Source organism: Carcharodon carcharias, unplaced genomic scaffold (assembly GCF_017639515.1).
Source record: "Carcharodon carcharias isolate sCarCar2 unplaced genomic scaffold, sCarCar2.pri scaffold_615_ctg1, whole genome shotgun sequence".
In the NCBI taxonomy this organism is placed as follows: Eukaryota; Metazoa; Chordata; class Chondrichthyes; order Lamniformes; family Lamnidae; genus Carcharodon; species Carcharodon carcharias.
This window is the reverse complement of record NW_024471100.1, coordinates 70001-84632: the sequence shown is the minus strand read 5'-3', so window position 1 is coordinate 84632 and position 14632 is coordinate 70001. Positions and strand designations below refer to the sequence as shown.

General features: G+C 49.8%; 1 protein-coding gene across 1 annotated transcript in view; it reads right to left on the bottom strand.

Moving 5' to 3' along the window:
* Positions 1-2442, bottom strand: part of LOC121275186 (nephrin-like) — a gene marked incomplete at both ends in the record, with an annotated part of 33271 nt that extends 30829 nt beyond the window's left edge. Inside the window, 2 exons of the mRNA XM_041182605.1 lie at positions 478-600; positions 2248-2442. Coding sequence (XP_041038539.1) covers positions 478-600; positions 2248-2442 — 318 coding nt within the window. The remainder of the gene's footprint in view (positions 1-477; positions 601-2247) is intronic.
* Positions 2443-14632: the final 12190 nt, after the last annotated feature.

Below are 14632 nucleotides of genomic sequence, written 5' to 3'. Positions count from 1 at the left end.
GTTTGCTGTTCAAATAGACCCTGTTCAAATAGACCCTATTTAAATAGACCCTGTTTGCTGTTTAAATAGACCCTGTTTAAATAGACCCTGTTTGTTTTTTAAATAGACCCTGTTTAAATAGACTCTGTTTGCTGTTTAAATAGACCCTGTTTAAATAGACCCTGTTTAAATAGACCCTGTTTGCTGTTTAAATAGACCCTGTTTGCTGTTTGACGTCTAACAGTGGGGAGGCAGTGGTTGTAGTGGTAACGTCACTGCACTCTGAGCCAGAATCCTCTGGGGACGTGTCTTCAAGTCCCACCATAACACCTGGAGTTTAAGTTTGTTTAGTAAATCTGGAATGTCATGGTGGATCAGTGCTTGATGAGGAAAGGTATTTTCTAGAAGGCAGCCACATTCGAAGACACTGCTAAAGTAAGCTGTGCAGCTCTTGTCAGTATTTGACTAACTTCCTTCACTCTGCGTTCAGGTACTCACTCAGGACCTCCAGCCAGGCAGTCCGAGAGATAATCCCCAGAGACAGCTCGGACTGCCCCACTTGACACTGAAACGAGGCATCATCTTCCAGCTGCACGTTGTCTATCTGTAGGTTAAATACCCCTGTCGAGGGTCAAAGTTCAGAGGTTAGGTAACAATGACCTGCTGAAAGGTAGCAGACCAATTGGAAATTCCACATGTTCTCCTGCAAAGAGGCTCTTCATGTCAACCAAGTTGATTTAGGATGAGGTATTGGTGATATAGTGGCATTGACACTGGGCTAGTCATCCAGAGTCCCAGGGTAATTCTCAGGGGTCCCTGGTTCAAATCTCACTCTGGCAGCTGGTGGAATTTAATTTTGATTAATAACTCTGGAATATAAAACTAGTCTCAGCGACGGTGACCATGACATCACCATCGATTGTTGAAAAAACCCCACTGATTCACTAATGCCCTTTAGAGAAGGAAATCTGCCACCCTTACCTGGTCTGGCCTACACGTGACTCCAGACCCACAGCGATGCGGCTGAGTTGAATCTTAAATGCCCCTCTGAAATGGCCAAGCAAGGCACTCAGTTCAAGGGCAGTTAGGGATGGGCCTTGCCAGTGACAGATATGGACAGGTTGAGTGAGTGGACAAGGAACTGGCAAATGGAGTTCAGTGTGGGACAACGTGGAGTTGTTCACTTTGGCAGGAAGGATTAAAAAGCCGAGCGTTAATTAAATGGAGAATGGCTGCAGAATTCTGAGGTGCAGAGGGATCTGGGCGTTCTAGTACATGAGTCACAAAAAGTTAGTTTGCAGGCCCAGCAGTAATGAAGAAGGTTCATGGAATTCGAACCTTTAACACAAGAGGGATTGAACATAAAAGTAAGGATGTTATGCTTCAGTTACACAGGGCATTGGTCAGACTGCATCTCGAATACTGTGGGCAGTTCTGGTCTCCTTATTTAAGGAAGGATGTGAATACATTGGAGGTGGTTCAGAGGAGGTTTACTAGATTGATACCTGGAATGAGTGGGTTGTCTTATGAGGATAGGTTGGACAGACTGGGCTTGTTTCCACTGGAGTTTAGAAGAGTGAGGGGTGGTTGGATTGAAGTTTACAAGATCCTGAACGGCCTTGACAAGGTGGATGTAGAAAGGATGTTTCCTCTTGTGGGTGAGTCCAGGACTAGGGGGCAGTGGTTTAAAATTAGGGGTCACCCTTTTAGGACAGAGAGGAGGAGAATTTTTTTCTCTCAGAGGCTTGTGTGACTGTGGAACTCTCTGCCTCCAAGGGTGGTGGAGGTGGGGGTTCACTGAATATTTTTAAGGCAGAGGTAGAGAGATTCTTGTTAGGCAAGGGGATCAAAGGTTATCGGGGGGCAGATGGGAATGTGGAACTCGAAACACAAACAGATCAGCCATGATTTTATTGAATGGCAGAGCCGGCTCGAGGGGCTGAATGGCCTCCTCCTGCTTATTCTAACATATGCCCACATCACACAAAGGAGTAAAGATAACAAAACATCACCCCTCAATCATGAACAGCATTCGCCATATATTTAGCAGAATCAGATAAAGGGGCTGAATGACATCCCCTCGTTCCTGTGTAACAGGCTCGAGGGGGCTGAATGGGTCTCCTCCTGTTCTTGTGTAACAGGCTCGAGGGGGGCTGAATGGGCCTCCTCCTGTTCCTGTGTAACAGGTTGCGCTGTCTGTGAGGCAGGGAGGAGGGTGATCAGTAGGACTGGGTTTCCCTCATGGTCGGAATGCTCACCACTCCCTACCTGCCAACGAGTTTCCGATCACAGAGTAACGGGGAAATCCCGGAAGAGAGCGGCCTGGTCCCAGTAACAATCCGTCCCTCACCCACTGCACCTGTCCTGAGACAGCTTCCACCTCACACTCGATCAACGTCCCCTCACCCTCGACTGAAGTCCCGTTCTCAGGCTGTTTCCGAAAAACCTGTCTCATCCCAGACACTGCAGAACCGAAACATCACTCGTCAGGAACAGGGAATGTGACATCAAACTTCACCCTGTATCTAACCCCGTGCTGTACCTGTCCTGGGAGTGTTTGATGGGGACAGTGTAGAGGGAGCTTTACTCTATATCTAAACCCGTGCTGTACCTGTCCTGGGAGTGTTTGATGGGGACAGTGTAGAGTGAGCTTTACTCTGTATCTAACCCCGTGCTGTACCTGTCCTGGGAGTGTTTGATGGGGACAGTGTAGAGGGAGATTTACTCTGTATCTAACCCCGTGCTGTACCTGTCCTGGGAGTGTTTGATGGGGACAGTGTAGAGGGAGGTTTACTCTGTATCTAACCCCGTGCTGTACCTGTCCTGGGAGTGTTTGATGGGGACAGTGTAGAGGGAGCTTTACTCTGTATCTAACCCCGTGCTGTAACTGTCCTGGGAGTGTTTGATGGGGATAGTGTAGAGGGAGAATCACTCTGTATCTAACCCCGTGCTGTACCTGTCCTGGGAGTGTTTTACACTCTGGGTTACTGATAACTCACAGTTGCTGATTTTTGGAATGCCAATACTTACCCCTGATGCACAGGAACAGTATGGAATAGACACAGATTTTTATTGCGCTTTTCATCCTGTAATCTAGGCCAGTGTCAGAGTGCAGAGGTCAGGAACCGGGACTATTCTGTGAAGAGATTGAATTTGAATTAAAATGAGGTGCAAACGCCTCGCTGGAGGACCTGAGGGCACCTGAGTGTCTGTTGACTGTCTCCCCGCACCCATAGCGCCCTCCCCTCCTTGGTGCCGTGTGTGTGTTAGTGGAGCGCCCACCCCTGCAGCCAGCCTAGAGAAGCCCCAGTCCCATTGGGCAGTTTAATACTGACGGTAAGTGATAATCACCAGCCTGTGTGGTGAGATCACCTCGAGTGTGTGTTAACAGGAGTGAAGGGGAAATAACCTGAGAAAGGAGCCATTTCAGCATTGAGAGAAATTATTATTCAGCTAAAAGAGGTGAATAATGATGTGTAGCAGGGTGGGAGAGAGACACCAGGAGACGAGGATCAGAAACCTCGAGTGAGTGGTCCAAGAGGAGTTTGATTATACCTAGTGAATCCAGGATATTTCCACATCTGCAGAAATCCCCATGCGAAACCGAGAGGATTCACTCTTCACTCTCTCCTTTCACCCTCACTGATATCCTCATTAACCTGAGAGGATTCACTCTTCACTCTCTCCTTTCACCCTCACTGATATCCTCATTAACCTGAGAGGATTCACTCTTCACTCTCTCCTTTCACCCTCAATGATATCCTCATTAACCCGAGAGGATTCACTCTTCACTCTCTCCTTTCACCCTCACTGATATCCTCATTAACCTGAGAGGATTCACTCTTCACTCTCTCCATTCACCCTCACCGATATCCTCATTAACCTGAGAGGATTCACTGTTCACTCTCTCCATTCACCCTCACTGATATCCTCATTAACCTGAGAGGATTCACTCTTCACTCTCTCCATTCACCATCATCACCGTGGCAGTGATGTATGTGACATTGGTGTGCGTGTGTGTGTGTGTGTGTGTGTGAGTGTGTGTGTGTGACAGTGGTGTGTGTGTGCGTGTGTGACATTGGTTTGCGTGTGTGACAGTGGTGTGTGTGGCAGTGGTGTGCCTGTGTGAGTGTGTGTCTGTGACAGTGGTGTGTGTGACAGTGGTGTGTGTGACAGTGGTGTCCGTGTGTGAGTGTGTGTTTGTGACAGTGGTGTGTGTGACAGTGGTGTGTGTGGCAGTGGTGTCCGTGTGTGAGTGTGTGTTTGTGACAGTGGTGTGTGTGACAGAGTGTGTGTGACAGAGTGTGTGTGTGGCAGTGGTGTGCGTGTGTGACAGTGGTGTGCGTGTGTGACAGTGGTGTGTGTGACAGAGTGTGTGTGACAGTGGTGTGTGTGACAGTGGTGTGTGTGACAGAGTGTGTGTGACAGAGTGTGTGTGACAGAGTGTGTGTGACAGAGTGTGTGTGTGGCAGTGGTGTGTGTGACAGAGTTTGTGTGTGTATGCGCGTGTGTGACAGTGGTGTGAGTGTGTGTGTGAGTGTATGTGTGACAGTGGTGTGAGTGTGCGTGTGTGACAATGGTGTGAGTGTGTGTGTGAGTGTGTATGTGTGACAGTGGTGTGTGAGTGCGTGTGCGTGTGTGTGTGTGTGTGCATGCTTCTGTGTGTGTGCTTGTGAGTGTGTGTGTGACAGTGGTGTGAGTGTGTGTGTGACAGTTTTGTGAGTGTGTGTGTGAGTGTGCATGTGTGTGTGTGTGTGTGTGTGTGAATGTGAGATTCTCCGAGTGATGTGAAACATCACTAGTGTTTTAAATGAAACACCCAGCATGATGATGTACTGTCCACAACACCCCCAGCCCCAGAAATTCCCAGAATGTCAGTTATGTGCCAACATTAATAATGAGTTAATTAAGTTTCCTCCTTGTTTGTTCTACACACTGACCTGACGGAGCTCAAACAATCCCACTCTCTTCTCCGGAACATTCTACCTCTCACTGGGATTCACGGCACCCAGACGCTCTCCAAATACCCTGTACCCGGCTGGTGCCCTTCAGGGTACCCCAGGGAATAACCCTAACCCACAGCACCAGGGGCACAAAGCCAGTCAAACCCCCTCCATCACTCTGCCCTTCACTCTTTAGTATCCCCTGGCAAATTCCCACAGCTCCTGTTATATGTTCAAGCCACGATGTCCGATCTCTGTAACTCATCATCATTCCGCACCCCTTAAACCAGCATCTCCCCCCCTACAGGGAGCGAAAAGATCGAAGATAAAGGGGGAGTGGGGGGGAGTTGGGGGGGAGGGGGGGGTGGGGAGGGGGGGTGGGGGGGGTGGGGGGGGGGGGGGGGAGTTGGGGGGTGGGGTGGGATGTTCTCCCTGGTCTCCCAGGGCCAATAGTTATCCCTCGCCCATCACTGAAAACAGCTGATCGGGATCATTATCTCATCCCAGTTTGTGGGATCTTGCTGTGCGCAAATTGGCTGCATTGCAACTTCCAAAAAAAAAATTCCTTGAGTGGCTGTGAATCTTCAGGACGCGCTGAGGTGGGGACAGGCGCTAAAGAAATGCACCTCCTTTTTCCCTCCCCCTTTCCACCGTCTGTCCCTCCATCCTTTTACCCCTCCCTCGTCCACCTCCACTCTCTCTCCTTGTATCTCTATCTCTCTCTCTCTCTCTCTCTCTCTCCTCCTCTCCCTCGTTCTCCCTCTCCTTCTCTCCCCCTTTCTATCTTTCCCTTTCTCCCTCATTCTTTCTCACACACTCGCTGTCCCTCTTGCCCCTCTTTCCAGCAGATCTCTCCCCCTCTGTCTCCCTACAGCCCCGTCTCTCTCTTTCCCTCTCGCTCTCTTTCTCTCTTTCTCTCTCTCTCCCTCCTCTTTTTCCCCCCTCTCACTCTCCCTTTCTCTCCCCTCCCCATTTCTCACTTCCCCCTTCCATCTCTCTCACTTTTTCTTTCTCCTCCCTCCCTCTCTCTACCTCTTCCTACCCCCTTCCCTCCATCTCACCTACCTGTTACTCGGTGTCGGTTTCTCTGGTCCCTCAGTGACTCCTGTTCTGCTCTCGCTCTGCGCAGTCTCTGGAATGGATGTCAAACACACTCTCGTCACCTTATTCCTGTCCTGTCCTGTCCTCAGTGGGAGTTTCCACATGACCCAGCTGTTCCCTTCAGCTGCAGTATCCTGGGGATCCATCATCCTGAAACAGTGAGAGGCTGGGAAATGTTTGGATACAGATGCATCAAGCTGTCCTGGAACATGGAACGTTGGTCTTCTCACGATGGGGGGGATGGGGTATAAAAGTCAGGAATTCCTGTTATAACCGTGCAGGACATTGCTGAGACTGTACGGGAGAGAGGTGCTGGGATAACGTTTCCCCTTTACTCCTCACCCCTCAGTTACCCACAACGAGATGTGTGTTTCTAGGGAATGTTTTTAAACCCTTTTGTGTGTTGTGACTTCTAGTAACAGACTCAAGGCCAGCTTTTGGGTACGCTGAGATCAGAGCAAGTATAACGTTCATTCACACAAAACGCCACAAAATGTAAACACAATGAAAAGCACACACTGCCTCGCGCACACCAAAAGTAAAGATGATTTCTAGAGATGAAGCATGCACTTAGGTTATTAACACAAATACAAGAAGCAAATCACATGCTTAAATTTCAGTCCGTTAACCTGCCATGCATGTGTTGCCGGTCTGGGTGAACTCTCCCTCCTGGTTCTTTAGTTGAATGGAGGTAGGAAGCCTTTGGATTTCCAGATGAAGTTGTGGCTGAGCATCTAAAAAGGTGAATCTTTGCAGACGAAGACAAAGTAACTCCCATCCACCTCACTGCCTGGGTCAACTGGGTGTTCAGGGTCTTCCTGCTGGTGGTGGGGGGAGGGGAGGGGAAACGCAGCCTCATGTCCTGTTGGTTTCCAGGCGGACTTGTCTCTGTTGTGTCTTACAGTAATAAGATTTATTATCTGAAGTCAGTTTCGATCATATGACCACATGGTCAATCCCTTAATTGTCCTTACAAATTAGTCAAAGATAGAAGCTATTGCTAGACAATGGGGGATGATGATGGCTTTTCACACCTGCTTGTGATAAACTGGTTTCTCCACACCTCTCTTTGTTAAGTGCCAAGCGGACAGACACTGAGTCCAAGGGGATGATTGAATTTGTTTATCGTTAAGTGCCCCGTCAAGTATGAATTCACAAGAGCTTTTTTTTTTGCATTTCGTCTGTCTTGTCTCCCACCCACGGTCATTTACATTTTGAGAAAATTGCAAAGACCCGAGTTAATCCTTCATGTGTGCAGAAATCTCAAAAGGGAGGTGGTGACATATCGGTATTGTCACTGGACTGGTCATCCAGGGGCCCAGGCTGATGGTCAGGGGACACGGGTTCAAATCCCATCACTGCGCTGGTGGAATTTAAACCCAAATAACAAAATCTGGAATAGAGAGCGAGTCTCAGTGATGGTGACCATGAAACTATCCTCGATTGGAGTAAAAACCCCATCTGGGTCACCACTGCTTGTTAGGGAGGGAAATCTGCCCATCCTTACCCGGTCTGGCCTACATGTGACTCCAGACCCACACAGCGATGGGGCTGAATCCTAACTGCCCCCCTGAAATGGCCGAGCGAGACACTCAGTTGTATCAAGTCAATAAAAAGGAATGGAACTAGACAGACCACCCGACATTGACCTAGGCACCAGAAACGACAACAGCAAACTCAGCCCTGTCAACCCTGCAAAGTCCTCCTCACTAACACCTGGGGGGCTAGAGCCAATATTGGGAGAGCTGTCTCACAGACTAGTCAAGCAACAGCCTGACATAGTCACCCTCACAGAGTCATACCTTACAGATAATGTCCCAGACTCCACCAACACCATCCCTGGGTATGTCCTGTCCCACCAGCTGGACAGACCCAGCAGAGAGGGCGACCAGTGGGATACAGTCCGGACGGAGTTACCCTGGAACTCCGCCAGGGCCACCCAGCTCCTGACCTCATTACAGCCTTGGTTCAAACATGGTCAAAAGAGCTGAACTCCTGAGGTGAGGTGAGAGTGACTGCCCTTGACATCGGGGCAGCATTTGACTGAGTGTGGCATCAAGGAGCCCCAGCAAAACTGGAGTCAATGGGAATCAGGGGGAAAACTCTCCACTGGTTGGAGTCATACCCAGCACAAAGGAAGATGGTTGTGGTTGTTGGAGGTCAGTCATCTCAGCTCCAGGGCATCACTGCAGGAGTTCCTCAGGGTAGTGTCCTCGGCCCAACCATCTTCAGCTGCTTCATCAATGACCTTCCTTCCATCATAAGGTCAGAAGTGGGGATGTTCGCTGATGGTTGCACAATGTTCAGCACCATTCACAACTCCTCAGATACTGAAGCAGTCCATGTCCAAATGCAGCAAGACCTGGACAATATCCAGGCTTGGGGCTGACAAGTGGCAAATAACATTCGCACCACACAAGTGTCAGGTAATGACCATCTCCAACAAGAGAGAATCCAACCATCGCCCCTTGATGTTCAATGTCATTAACATCACTGAATCCCCCACTATCAACATCCTGGGGGTTACCATTGACCAGAAACTGAACAGGACCAGCCACATAAATACTGTGGCTACAAGAGCAGGTCAGAGGCTGGGAATCCTGCAGTGAGTAACTCACCTCCTGACTCCCCACAGCCTGTCCACCATCTACAAGGCACAAGTCAGGAGTGGGATGGAATACTCCCCACTTGCCTGGATGAGTGCAGCTCCCACAACACTCAAGAAGCTCAACACCATCCAGGACAAAGCAGCCCCGCTTGATCGGCACCCCATCCACAAACATTCACTCCCTCCACCACCGACACACAGTAGCAGCAGCGTGTGTACCATCTACAAGATGCACTGCAGCAACTCACCAAGGCTCCTTCGACAGCACCTTCCAAACCCACGACCGCTACCATCTAGAAGGACAAGAGCAGCAGACACATGGGGAACACCACCACCTGGAAGTTCACCTCCAAGTCACTCACCATCCTGACTTGGAAATATATCAGCCGTTCCTTCACTGTCGCTGGGTCAAAATCCTGGAACTCCCTCCCTAACAGCACTGTGGGTGTACCTACACCACATGGACAAAATCCTGGAACTCCCTCCCTAACAGCGCTGTGGGTGTACCTACACCACATGGACAAAATCCTGGAACTCCCTCCCTAACAGTGCTGTGGGTGTACCTACACCACACGGGGACAAAATCCTGGAACTCCCTCCCTAACAGCACTGTGGGTGTACCTACACCACATGGACAAAATCCTGGAACTCCCTCCCTAACAGCACTGTGGGTGTACCTACACCACATGGGACAAAATCCTGGAACTCCCTCCCTAACAGCACTGTGGGTGTACCTACACCACATGGACAAAATCCTGGAACTCCCTCCCTAACAGCACTGTGGGTGTACCTACACCACACGGACAAAATCCTGGAACTCCCTCCCTAACAGCACTGTGGGTGTACCTACACCACACGGACAAAATCCTGGAACTCCCTCCCTAACAGCGCCGTGGGTGTACCTACACCACACGGGGACAAAATCCTGGAACTCCCTCCCTAACAGCGCTGTGGGTGTACCTACACCACATGGACTGCAGCGGCTCAAGAAGGCAGCTCACCCACCACCTTCTCAAGGGGCAATTAGGGATGGGCAATAAATGCTGGTCCAGCCAGCGAAGCCCACATTCTGTGAATGAATTGAATAAAAGGAAATCTGCCCCTAGTTGACCATGTGTCCAGCACGTATCTGCTTCTTAAAATCACTTTCAAAACGTTCACATGACACATTAAGTCCGAATCTTGAAAGTTAGAAATATGATTTGTTTTCTGGGCATAACCACACCTGGAGCACTGTGGACAGTTCTGGTCTCCTTACTTAAGGAGGGATAGACTCGCATTGGAGACAGTTCAGAGAAGGTTCATTGGGCTGGTTCCTGGGATGAAGGGTGTTTGTCTTATGAGGAGAGGCTGAGCAGGTTGGGCCTGTGTCCATTGGAGTTTAGAAGAATGAGAGGCGATCTTATTGAAACATGTAAGATTCAGAGGGGGCTTTGCAGGGTGGGTGCTGGGAGGCTGTTTCCCCTCGTCGGGGTATCTAGAAAGTAATGGGGGAAAATGTGAACTCGTCCACTTGGGCAGGAAGGGTAGAAAATCAGCAAATCAGCTAAACGGAGAGAGGCTGCAGGACTCTGCGGTACAGAGGGATCGGGGTGTCCTGGTACATGAGGGAGGTAAAGTTAGCCTGTAGGACCAGCAAGTGATCAGGAAGGCAAGTGGAATGTTGGCCTTTATTGCCAGGGGGATGGAATATAAAAGACAGGAAGTCTAGCTCCAGTTGTACAGGACTCTGATGAGGCCACATCTGGAGAATTGTGGAGAGGTATTGGTCTCCTTACATAAGAAAGGATCCAGTGCCCAGAGAGGGAATTTAACAAAGGTTCACTCGTCTGATTCCCGGGATGGGAAAGTTGTCCTGTCGGGAGAGTTGGAGTGAAATGGGCTGACATTCCCTGCAGTTCAGAAGAATGAGCGATGATCTCATTGAAATGTATAAAACCCTCAGAATCTGTTTCCACTCTCACAACTCCCCACCCTCCTCACCCAGGCCAGAGAGTCTAGAACTAGGCCGTGTGGAAAGGGTCACAGTCTCAGGGTGAGGGGTTGGGCTTTATCGATGGAGATGAGGAGAAATGTCTTCACTCGGAATGCCGTGAATCTTTGGAATTCTCGCCCCTATGGAGCTGTGGATGGACCATCGTTGAGTATATTCAACACTCAGATCGATGGATTAGAGAGGGAAGAGAAATTAGCCAGGGTTCCTGCTCCTGATAACTGTCCAGTGACCCCTGGGTTAGAGAGAGAGAGGAAATCAGCCAGGGTTCCTGCTCCTGATCACTGTCCAGTGATCCCTGGGTTAGAGAGAGAGAGAGGGGAAATCAGCCAGGGTTCCTGCTCCTGATCACTGTCCAGTGATCCCTGGGTTAGAGGGAGAGAGGGGAAATCATCCAGGGTTCCTGCTCCTGATCACTGTCCAGTGATCCCTGGGTTAGAGAGAGAGAGGGGAAATCATCCAGGATTCCTGCTCCTGATCACTGTCCAGTGATCCCTGGGTTAGAGAGAGAGAGGGGAAATCAGCCAGGGTTCCTGCTCCTGATCACTGTCCAGTGATCCCTGGGTTAGAGAGAGAGAGGGGAAATCAGCCAGGGTTCCTGCTCCTGATCACTGTCCAGTGATCCCTGGGTTAGAGAGAGAGAGGGGAAATCAGCCAGGGTTCCTGCTCCTGATCACTGTCCAGTGATCCCTGGGTTAGAGAGAGAGAGGTCTGGTTTCACTGATGCTCTGTGCAGAGGCACAACACTGTGGTTTTAAGATTATCAAGGGCAATAGGATTTCACTGAACAGAAAAAGAGTATGTCTCTGTACAAAGCAACAACATACCTGGAATCTGTAAAACAGGGAACCCTTAGGACATGTTGTCTATCCCTCTCTCCTTCCCCTTGCCACCTCTCTTTTCTCAGTCTGTCCCTCTGTCTCTCTCCATCCATCTGTCTCTGTCTCTCTTCCAGTGTCTCTGTCCCTCCCTGTCACTCACTGTCGCTCTGTCTCCCTGTCTCGCTGTCTGTCTGTCCCGTATCCCTCTGTCTCTGTCTCTGTGTGTGCATCTCACTGGCTCTGCATTGCAGGGATGAGAGTCAGAAACAGGCAGTGTAGGGCTGAGAGACACAAAGAGTTAATGATAGACAGAGCAAGGGAATAGGGAGCGAAAAGCAAGGTGAATTGAAGAGGGGCAGAGGGAGAGACCGACTGAGGTGGGAAGAGTGAATGAAGCAGAGAGAAATGGAGTGTGATGGAGACAGAGACAGATGGAGAGACTGAGACAGACTGAGACAAAGAGGCAGAGGGAGAGATACAGAGAGAAAAAGGGAGAAGTGGAGATGGGGAGACTGAGAGTGAATGACATAGTCAGATGGAGAGAGGGAGTGATGGAGGTGGAGGGAGAATGAGAGAGTGAACGAGACAGACTGAGACAAACAGCTGAGAGAGGGGCAGAAATGGAGAAAGAGACAGAGATAGAAGGGGAGAAAAAGGGATACTCGTGGAAACAGAGCAAGAAACTGAGAGAGAGGCAGATAGGGAAGGAGAGAAATGGGAGGCAGGAGACAGAGGGTTGAAGAGACGGAAGAATCAGATTAATCTGACCCTCAATGAATGATCAGGACTGAAAACAAAATAATCCGAAAAGACAGGGACTGACCGGTCTGAGAGTGACCAGAGAGTGACTGACTGGTCCGAGAGTGACCAGAGAGTGACTGACCAGTCAGAGAATGATCAGAGAGTGAGAGTGACTGGTCCAAGAGTGACCAGAGATTGACTGACCAGTCAGAGAGTGACCAGAGAGTGACTGACCAGTCAGAGAGTGATCAGAGAGTGAGAGTGACTGGCCTGAGAGTGATCAGAGATTGAGACTAACCAGTCAGAGAGATATCAGAGAGTGAGACTGACCGGTGTGAGAGAGATCACAGAGTGAGACTGACCAATCTGACAGAGAGTGATTAGAGACTGAGACTGACCGGTATGAGAGAGATCAGAGAGTGAGACTGACCAACCCGAGAGAGATTAGACAGTAAGATTGACCAGTCCGAGAGTGATCAGAGAGTGAGACTGACAGGTCCAAGAGTGATCATAGACTAAGACTGACCAGTCACAGAGATATCAGAGAGTGAGACTGACTGGTCACTTACTCATCAGAGAGTAAGACTGACCAGTCCAAGAGTGATCAGACAGTGAGACTGATCGGTCCAGGAGTGATCAGAGTGTGAGACTGACCAGCCTGAGTATGATCAGAGAGTGACTGGCCAATCCGAGAGTGATTAAAGAGTAGCCTGACCAGTCAGCGAGTGATCAGAGAGTGAAACTGTCCAGTCTGAGAGCTGATCAAACAGTAAGACTGACCATTCACATAGTGGTCAAAGAGTGAGACTGACCGGTCCAAGAGTGATCAGAGAATGAGACTGAGCAGCCCAAGAGCGATCAGAGTAAAACTGACCAGTCTCAGAGAGTGAGAGTGACCAGTCAGATAGTGATCAGAGAGTCAGGGTAACCAGTTACATAGTCATCACAGAGTGAGACTGACCAGTCCTAGAGTCATCTGAAAGTGAGACTGTCTGTTCGCAGAGTAATCAGGGAGTGAGACTGTCCTTCAGAGTGATCAGGAGGGTCGAATGATTGCTCACAGAGTGATCAGGGAGTGAGACTGTCTGTTCACAGGGTGATCAGGGGGTGAGACTGTCTGTTCACAGGGTGATCAGGGAGTGAGACTGTCTGTTCACAGGGTGATCAGGGAGTGAGACTGTCTGTTCACAGAGTGGTCAGGGAGTGAGACTGTCTGTTCACAGAGTGGTCAGGGAGTGAGACTGTCTGTTCACAGGGTTATCAGGGAGTGAGACTGTTCACAGAGTGGTCAGGGAGTGAGACTGTCCATTCACAGGGTTATCAGGGAGTGAGACTGTTCACAGAGTGGTCAGGGAGTGAGACTGTCCATTCACAAGGTTATCAGGGAGTGAGACTGTCTGTTCAAAGAGTGGTCAGGGAGTGAGACTGTTCACAGGGTGATCAGGGAGTGAGACTGTCCATTCACAGGGTTATCAGGGAGTGAGACTGTCTGTTCAAAGAGTTGTCAGGGAGTGAGACTGTCTGTTCACAGAGTGGTCAGGGAGTGAGACTGTCTGTTCACAGAGTGATCAGGGAGTGAGACTGTCTGTTCAAAGAGTGGTCAGGGAGTGAGACTGTCCATTCACAGGGTTATCAGGGAGTGAGACTGTCTGTTCACAGAGTGGTCAGGGAGTGAGACTGTCCATTCACAGGGTTATCAGGGAGTGAGACTGTCTGTTCAAAGAGTGGTCAGGGAGTGAGACTGTCTGTTCACAGAGTGGTCAGGGAGTGAGACTGTCTGTTCACAGAGTGGTCAGGGAGTGAGACTGTCTGTTCACAGAGTGATCAGGGAGTGAGACTGTCTGTTCAAAGAGTGGTCAGGGACTGAGACTGTCCATTCACAGGGTTATCAGGGAGTGAGACTGTCTGTTCACAGAGTGGTCAGGGAGTGAGACTGTCTGTTCACAGAGTGGTCAGGGAGTGAGACTGTCTGTTCACAGAGTGGTCAGGGAGTGTGACTGTCTGTTCACAGAGTGGTCAGGGAGTGAGACTGTTCACAGAGTGGTCAGGGAGTGAGACTGTCTGTTCACAGAGTTATCAGGGAGTGAGACTGTTCACAGGGTGATCAGGGAGTGAGACTGTCCATTCACAGGGTTATCAGGGAGTGAGACTGTCTGTTCAAAGAGTTGTCAGGGAGTGAGACTGTCTGTTCACAGAGTGGTCAGGGAGTGAGACTGTCTGTTCACAGAGTGATCAGGGAGTGAGACTGTCTGTTCAAAGAGTGGTCAGGGAGTGAGACTGTCCATTCACAGGGTTATCAGGGAGTGAGACTGTCTGTTCAAAGAGTGGTCAGGGAGTGAGACTGTCCATTCACAGGGTTATCAGGGAGTGAGACTGTCTGTTCACAGAGTGGTCAGGGAGTGAGACTGTCCATTCACAGGGTTATCAGGGAGTGAGACTGTCTGTT